Source organism: Clavelina lepadiformis, chromosome 3 (assembly GCF_947623445.1).
Source record: "Clavelina lepadiformis chromosome 3, kaClaLepa1.1, whole genome shotgun sequence".
Lineage (NCBI taxonomy): Eukaryota > Metazoa > Chordata > Ascidiacea > Aplousobranchia > Clavelinidae > Clavelina > Clavelina lepadiformis.
The window spans coordinates 18,238,645-18,247,763 of NC_135242.1; the positions used below are offsets into that span (position 1 = coordinate 18,238,645).

Consider the following 9,119-nt stretch of genomic DNA (forward strand, 5'->3'; position numbering starts at 1 on the left):
GCCATTATGAACTTCTTGTTCTCATAATATTATCCTGTTATTGATAAAAATGCTCTTACTACTTACGAATCAATAGTTTTGAAAAATTGCACACTTTTCCAAAAATAACTGATATTACTCACGCATTAAAGGAAACTTTGTTAGAAACAAATGGTTTTTTGTTGGCAGTGCTGTAACCAAGTCATTTTTTAAGATTCAAGTCAAGTCATTTGGGAAGTTGACTTAAGTCAAGTCGAGTCAGATTACTAATTTGCTCAAGTCATGCTAAAATATAATGGAAGTCAGATGAAGTCATACAGAGAAGAAGGCAATAGCCCAGGGGTCGGGAACCTTTTGGCTAAAGTGAGCCATAAAAGCTACATATTTTTAATTGTATTTCCGTGAGAGCCATATGATATTTTTCTAAACTTAAGGCAATTAACATGTACATTTTAAAGCAAAACCAACAATTGTAGACAACAGTAAAAGTGTGAATTTACTCTTTATTCTTCAGTAACACGCTTTTTACAGTTAATGCGTCTTCTGGTGTTGCATGGTATTACTGATGGCTTTGTAGTCTGGTTGATACTTGGTGAGGTTAAGCTTCATACAAGCGTTAAGACTTCCATCAGTTAAACGAGATCGTAGGTTGGTCTTGATGTTTTTTAAGTGCGAGAACGACTGCTCACCAATGTTCCCTCTAATTTTTCACGAGTCTGAGCAAACACACTAACTCCCTGAGCGGTCCCTTGGACCACTGTGAGCAACATCAGACGTGCCACGTGCGCACTGTGGCCATTATTATGCGTTTATTTTATTTTCAATTCAGGTTGGATTTTTTTCTTGTGCGCAGCACAGATTTTCTGTGCGTGGAGAACGCGTCAGCAGTGCGCATTTGCGCACGCGCGCAGCTTAGAGGGAACATTGCTGCTCACATGCGTACGTGGAGCCAAACAATGGTCATTACAGCATATGGCTGACAATCTGGCATTAGCGCAATTGTTACGAAAGGATTGTTACGTTATGGAAAGTTACAAAAAAAGTTGCAGCAATATTGATAATTAAGATGCTAATTAAGAAGTGCCAGCTTAGATTATATCGGAGAGCCAGATGCCATCATCAAAAGAGCCATATATGGCTCGCGAGCCATAGGTTCCCGACCTCTGCAATAGCCTATTACCGCCTAACGTTAACCTAATGTAAACGTAATACTGTAATACAAAAACCTAAATCTACCTTGTAATCTAAAACTCAGTTTAATTAAACCTTAAATTACTAAAATCAACTTTCAGCATGTCCACTTCCCTCACCTACTGACCTAACTCCCTGTATCTATGAATGAAAGTATATCGAACGCGTCATAGACTATCCACACCGTATTACTGATAAAATGACTGCAGCATTTCCATTCCATATAGGGTCTTGGGGGCAACAGCTCTAAGAGCTCCCGGAACGGTTCGTGATCTTTCGCCACATCTCTCAGTTCGGCTAAACGAATACCTAGCCAGGTTAGAGATGTAATTGTTGTACCACCTGGTTCTTGGTCGACCCGTTGGTATTTTACAGGTTGGTTTGCAAGTCTTTCATTAGGCTTTCTGGTGATATGACCAAACCATCGTAGTTGAGACAGGGACGCTGAAAATGGCAGTGATAAAAATCGAACGTAAACAGTGTTTTCATTACAAATACAAAGTTTAACAAGATAGGAATATAGTCTAGAAATTATCAGGTTTTTCCTGTTGACTGATGTAGGTTGATCAGGCTTAAAAACGTATGCGTAAATGTTATTTTCAACTGGTTTATTCCCAGTTTAATAAATTGTATGTTTCTACTTCCCTGGTTTATTATTGAACGTTTTGTTTCCTGTTTATTCACACATCATTATTTCAAATTTGTTTTGGTAGTATTGTACAGAATATTATTTATTTGTTTCTGCTTACAATGCCTATGCATTTATGTACTAGTAACGCTAGTTGTTAAATAAATATGAGTTGAACGAGTCTTATGCTATGACTAACCGCACAGCAGTTTAATCAAACCAATAAAATTACTTTCACATAGCACATATAGTTTAATATTGTCAATATTTGTGTTGGATTCTAAGTTTGGTTATCTGCAATAACAAATTCGCATCCCAAAATCGATCCAAAGTATATTATTTTATAATGGAAGCACTGTTTACGGTCATTTTCCATTACCACCATTTTCTAGCGCACCGTAGGGACCTCTCAATTGGAAGAAATAAGAGTTCCATATTTACAGATTCACAATTTTGGTGCTAATTCACGATTGGATCTAATAGCGCTACACCATAAACCCTTCTTAAAATTCCCGTTTCTGAAGCCTGCACAAAGCCTCTTTTGGTCATTATCCAAGATTCATCACCATAGGTGAGAAATGGAAGGAAAACTGACTTATAAATTGAGAGCTTTGCGATCTTAAAAAACACTTGCTTCACGACGACCGAACGTTGGAGTTCACGCATGATTGCATTTGCTTTAATAATTTGGGTGTCTACTTCTGTGTTCTACCTTCCATCACTCATGAATTACACTCCCATATAAGTCTACCAGAACTTCTTAACCTGTTCCGGTGTTTCTCCGTACACTTGCAGTGAGCATTGATCAGGGTTTCTTGAGAGGCAGAGTACCTCAGTTCTCTTTATGCTTATTTTCATCCCGGAGTCATTGCAAACAGTTGCAAAACGATCGAGTGCATGTTGAAAATTAGGTTCGGAAGAAGTCAGAAGAACTAGGTCATCTGTAAACAGCAAATGACTGATTTTACTGCATACAACCATGCCCACTCTTCACCAAGACTGTGCCTGTCTATCCAGCTTATGTATACTATAAAAATAAATACATAGAAAATACATAGGTATAGGCTACATAGAAAATACATACTGTGAGTGCTTTTGACTATTGTTCAAAGAAAACAAACAATAAATGAGTAGAAGTTGGAACTTTTGCACTAGGTCTGGCTCGCAGCTCGAGCGATGAGGAATCATCACAGAGTTGCCGTGCGAAGACTTTCTTTAGTCTGAGGATAAAGATTGTGATATCATAGCATATCGTTGTGATACGATAGTAGCGAATGACTATTTCAAACTTCCAGTTGTATTTTTTTTTTGTAGTTTTGTCAAAAACTTACTGTATAAGATTTAAATTTATTTGTATTATTTAATATTAGTTAGTTGCTATTTATTAAAGAATAATGTATTTTTTGTGCCGAATTTTTGTAGTATCTATTGGAAATTGCAATTGGCACAACGAAATGCTTTAGTTACGTTTTAGCTCTGAGATTTCTATTACGGTAAATTTCATATCGTATCGTAGCAACTACGCGATGGAGCGTTACCTTTAAGTCAGTTGCAAACGTGAATGTCTGTATCTACCTACTTGAAAGAACTGGTTAGCGCCAAAGTAATTTATTTTTAGTAGGCTGATTGAAAAGGAGATCTTTTGCTTTAGAGTAAACTCGTAGGCAAGTTAAGTAATGTACAACATTTGTATGCGTGTGATAATCGAAAGTTGCGCAAAAATAAGCTTGAGCAATGAGGAATCATCGCTGCGTTCAAGTGCTGGTAACTGTCTGTGTGTAATGACTTTCTGAGTCTCCTTTACTTTTGTACTCCTGCAAACTGCATCAGGATCGAGTGTTGCGGAATTATTACGATATAATATGTTTTCTAATTCCTCATAATTCTTTGCCATCAGGGCCTCCAAGTTGGAGTGCACAAGTTGAGGTGACGTTGCGGTGTTGTCTACTATGAAATATCACAATAGCCTTTGGCTGTCATAAAGTTTATTTTCAAACTGAAGAAGGTTTTTGCCTGATTTAAACTCGGCGTTGATTCCTCACGGCTCGATCCCCGGTTAACAAGCTAGTTTTTATGCAAGTTCAGCCTGGAAAGTATGGCAGTTAGCAACAACATCAAGAAATCTTGCATGCCGAAGCCTACCTTAGCCCAGGCTTAATTGCACTGAAGCCCAATTTTAAGCTGATGTGTCATAAATCGGCATTTAAACAGCTAAGCATGCCTTGTTTGTTTATTTATTATGAGATGGTGTGAACATTATAAAATTTAGCGGACACGTTGATGAGTCCTGTGCATGTGCCAGGCTGCAAAGTATGTCTGTTTTTAAGTAGAAACCATGCATGCAAATACGCAAATTTTGGCGTGGCATGGCAATGGCGTGCACAGAAGCCTCAGTCAATTTTTTGTTTATTTATTATAAATTGGTGTTCAAACAACCAGTTTTTAGTTTGTTTATTATAAATTGATGTGCAAGTGAAAAAATCGTTGTGCACATTGAGGAACTTTATGGGTGCAACTTCCACAATTTCCGCTATGGTGCATGTGCTTGCCACATTTTTCACTTTGGGCTGTTACAATTTTGTAAAATAGTTTTCTTTATCAAAATCTTGTATTTTTTGTATTTGGTAAAAATGATATCAGGATTACGGCTTAGATACCAAAGTCTTCAGCTTTTGTTTTTCAGATATCAACAACATTATTTTTAATCAAACCAAGAAATAAACAGTAAAATATGGTAAGTGCATTATCCATTATTTGTCAAAGGTTGTGTGATAGGGAGTGAACTTTCAAAAAATGTGTGTTTCCTTTTGTTAATGTTTCAAAAATTTTGACAGTGTTAGCAAGTTCTGCTTGTTTGGCATATGGTAACCAGACTCAATATTAAAAGTAACTAGATATGACTACCTGTAGCCAATATAGTACAGCTAATAGTTGCTAACTTTGCAGTGTGTGCTCTATATATCCCTTTGGGGACTTTTTCCCGAAAATACAGCAGGCAATAGATGGACATACTCTGTGTGCACTTTACAAATTAAACCAGGGTGATCCAAACCCTAGCAAACGGGCCACATGTGGCCCGCGGACAGATTTTTTGCGGCCTGCAAATACTTTCGGAGTTTTGATATGCTGTGTTTTCCATTGCAAAATCTGCAGTTGTTATGTAGTAAAATACACCCCGTTTTATTTAAATGGGTTACTTTAACCACATCCTGAGATAAGTCGTATATTATTCAAGTGCTAGTCAATATGTGATTATTATGGGTGATAATGCCTTTTTACTGCTACCGTCACAGTATTGTTTGGTGATACATACATGCGATGATTTTAGCTTTTTGTTGCAAGCAATTTTGCAAACAAGCAGGTGTGCAGCAAAGCATCAAGTAGATTAAAACAGCATCCTCAGACCTTTGCTAACTTTTGAGTTCCCCATTTGCGACCCACAATGTTTTCCTCAAATCTTAATATGGCCCTTTATGCTCGCGGTCTTGGACCACCCTGAAAGTATCTATGAGAAACCGTGTGAGGAAATATGCAAATTTTGGCTTTCACTGAAGCCTCAATTCCTTGTTTATTTATTACAAATTGATGTTCAAGCATCCATTTGTTCTTTGTTTATTTATTTATTATAAATCGGTGCGAAGATAAAAAAGTTTGTCGTGCACGTTGATAAATCTTGCATGCAGGTACCATACTTTCCACTATGGCAAAAAGAGTAGTTTGTATTCTATAAGCACAAAGAAGGATGACATTCTATAGGCTTATTAAACATTTTTTTAAATTTTATAAAAAAAAACTTATTTTTTTTAGTTCCCTGGTTACTCAGATGCATACATTGAACCATCGGTAAGCTGAAACTATTTAATAAAAAGATAAAACTAAATTTTTATGACTGTAAATAAAGTTGTTACACAAACAAGCAGGAAAATAAAATTATCTATCATAATTAATATTCTACAAATTACATATTGTGATATTTCTACCAGTCTGCACAAGATGAAAGATACTCATTCATAACAGAGTGGTATGATCCACAAGCAGCACTCATTCGCCGATACCAGTTTTTATATTATCCTAAAGACAGCAGTGTGGAGATGGTAAGATGTGAATGCAAATTTTTGCCAGATTGTATAAGTATTTAATAGCAGTGCTTGAAATGTTAGTGTAGGCAAAGTTGATTTTATGTTTATAACCAATATTATTTGAACAGCTGTAAATTAATTTTTAAAAATAATTGTTTGCACAGTATGACATCAAGAACAGGCGCAAATTTTTAAGCAGAACCAAATTCGACCACGTCAAAGTGGAAGATTTGTATATTGGAAGCAAACTCAGCATTTATTCAAGACAGTTGACATTTGTTGATTTTGGAGATCGTTTTACTGAAAGTAAAATGGGAAATAAAAATGAAAAGTATGTTACACTACAGCCGGTTTAAATTATGCAATATGAATATGATAGTGACATTGCAGAAAACGTTACCATGGAGATTTTCTTTTGTAAAATGTTTGTTAATTTGTGTTAAATAATTTATGTTAGTTTTTGTTATCTTAATTTGTAAACTATTATTTAGAACACTTGCAATAGTGAAGCCAGATGCTGTATCCAAACTGGGAACTATCATCAACTGCTTGAAAGAAAATGACATTCAAGTGTGCAAGGCTAAAATGGTTCAACTTACCAGAAAGGATGCAGCCATTTTCTATGAAGAACACCAGTCAAAACCCTTTTATAAGTATGACTATATGAATAGTAAAAGTACATTATATCTGTAAATTATTTGTTTTGATTGTACTTAGTGTACTTTTGTAGTATCTGATTGTGAAACTTGATATACTAGATTGAACGTGGTTGTACTTTGTACTAAGTAAGATGTATACGTGGTGAACACCAATCTGATGGTGTCCACCACGTTTATGAAAAATAAAGTAAGTTTAATTTTTTGTTGTTTACAGCCCCCTGCTTGACTACATGACAAGTGGACCAGTTGTTGCCATGGAAATTATGGGATCTGATGCAGTAAAGCAATGGAGAAAATTGCTTGGACCAACAGATTCTAATGCAGCTCGGGAGCAAGAGCCAACTAGCTTAAGAGCTATGTTTGGAACTGATAACACTAAAAATGCTGCACATGGTTCAGACAGCGCCACTTCTGCAAAAAGGGTGAGATTGCTCGCTTGTGATATGAAGAAATGATAATTGCCAACTTTAATTAATACTAATATTGTTTTAGTTATAAATTGCATGCATGAGTGTGATTAAAAAGGAACTATTTTAATGCTTATGTTTAAATAAAAGACACTCAGTTGACCTAATATTTTATGTAGTTTTTGAACTGCCTTCCACTTCTTGTAGGAAATTGAATTCTTTTTTCCGTCAAGTGGGAAGAGCAAACTGGCGGGCACTGCAAAGTATGAAAATTGCACCTGTTGCGTTATAAAACCCCATGCTGTGAAAAGTGGTTTGATTGGAGACATTTTGTCTGTAATTCAAGATGCAGGATTTGCAGTAACAGACTTGAGCATGGTACGGCTTGGAAAATGTTGTATCTATACTTCACAAAAATTAGAATTTGCCAACTTTAAAACTGCATGTCTGTGATCTTAGCATTTGACGTAGCTTCCAGCGATGAAAAAAATTATCTGTTGAAAATAGTGATGTGCAGAGCTTAAATACAAATCATAAACTTATGTTGCAAAGCTAATCATTCATTTTTTGTTCTTTCTGTAGCAAAATATCGAAAAGGCAAATGCTGAGGAATTCTACGAGGTATACAAGAGTGTGGTGGCAGAATATCAAAGCATGGTAAACGAGTTATGCAATGGACCGTGTGTTGCTCTAGAAATTACTGGGAAAGATCAAGATACTGCTAATCGATTCCGTGAATTTTGTGGCCCAGCTGATCCTGTAAGAAAATTTACATTGAATTGTTAAATACTTAAGCAATCTTGTTGACAGCTTTCAAAACTTTATCTGATACTTCCAAGGAAATTGCTCGACACTTACGCCCGAAAACAATCCGAGCTATGTTTGGCAAAGACAAGATCCAAAATGCCGTCCATTGCACTGACCTTCCCGATGACGGTATCTTAGAGGTCGAATACTTCTTCCGCATTCTTCCACACTAATCTTTGCCCAGCACTTTATTTTTTGTTTGCGTATACTCGTCAATAAATTGCATATTTTGCTAGTAATTATTTTCTCTGTTTGATGCGATCAAATTATATTCCATTAAAACGCACCCGTTTTATTTTGTATGTAAGTAGCCTACAGTATTCTAATTAGCTTAGTGTCGCTCCCAAGAGGGTGTCATTGATGGCGACTTCTACGATTCGGAGATGGTTAAGGAGATGTCAAACACTTAAAACTAAGATCTCTTTGATTTTGTTGGACGTCTTACGTAGGGCTTTAAAAAACCTGTTTAGACCAATCAGAAGGCAACATGGGAATTACCCTAGCAGTTGGCGTGCTTCAATGTCCCAGGTTGAGTGCAGAATTAGGCTACAAATTAGCATTAAAGTAGCTTACATTGAGTTTTTTAGATCAAAAATTTTAGTGTTTATTTTGCGCCTCTGTTTAAAAAGTTTGAATAATGGTTTTTTGATGTCATTTTATGGAGTGGTAGTCCAAAACATACTACACTGACATGCAAAATTTCAGAGAACCCGATACAGGATTTTTCGAGTAATCAGTCTTTTAGTAAATTCACTGTATGATAAAAACAAACAAAGATTTTATGGCCGTTTTTGACGTTTGACGCCTGCTTAAGGGAGTTAAGTTCAGATGGCTTTTGCTTCTTGGTGGTAGGCCTACGTAGTTCTACTGCTGCATTAGCACTTTAATCACAAGCTCACGTCAACTTGAGCGGTTCACTACTGAAGATTCCCAGGAGTCAATGTTAATAGAGATCTTTCGATGATGCTGTCACGGAATCACTGAAGTGTTTTTTTCTGGCAACCGACGGCGCGTTTGGCTTTGACGAGTTACCTTAGTGTAGGGTTGCCATATGTCAAGATTTTCCCTGACATGTCAGGGAATTTAGTGTTCAAATCTGCGTCAAGGAGAAATGCTAAAATGTGCTTAAAAGTCCGGAATTTTTTTAAATTGTCTTTTAGTCCAAGTTTTTCTAGGTTGCCACCTTTTTTCCAACTTTTTCTAGGTCGCGAACGTTCTCAGCTCGTCAAAACTGTCTGCTTTAAATCTGTCTGCACCTCGTTTATGACGTAAGTTGTTTACTACCTTTGAAGTTGAACAGCATTAGGGTTGGCTTATTCTAGTCGTTGAAGTCGTTTATGGAATGTTGCATCAGTGACGAAGAATTTAC

General features: G+C 36.4%; 1 protein-coding gene across 1 annotated transcript; it reads left to right on the top strand.

Moving 5' to 3' along the window:
- The first annotated feature begins 3,346 nt into the window (after positions 1-3,346).
- LOC143450493 (nucleoside diphosphate kinase homolog 7-like) lies at positions 3,347-8,045 on the top strand. Its single transcript, XM_076951059.1, has 9 exons — positions 3,347-4,532; positions 5,606-5,641; positions 5,782-5,892; positions 6,042-6,208; positions 6,369-6,530; positions 6,751-6,958; positions 7,151-7,321; positions 7,526-7,702; positions 7,783-8,045. The coding sequence occupies exons 1-9, from the start codon at positions 4,530-4,532 to the stop codon at positions 7,921-7,923; spliced, it is 1,176 nt and encodes a 391-aa protein (XP_076807174.1). The 5' UTR covers positions 3,347-4,529; the 3' UTR covers positions 7,924-8,045.
- The last annotated feature ends 1,074 nt before the right edge of the window (positions 8,046-9,119 follow it).

Excerpts from the sequence above, each read along its gene's own strand:
- LOC143450493 (XM_076951059.1), top strand. Across the intron at positions 6,531-6,750 it reads CAGTCAAAACCCTTTTATAA|CCCCCTGCTTGACTACATGA; the intron begins GTATGACTATAT and ends TGTTGTTTACAG. Across the intron at positions 6,959-7,150 it reads GCGCCACTTCTGCAAAAAGG|GAAATTGAATTCTTTTTTCC; the intron begins GTGAGATTGCTC and ends CACTTCTTGTAG.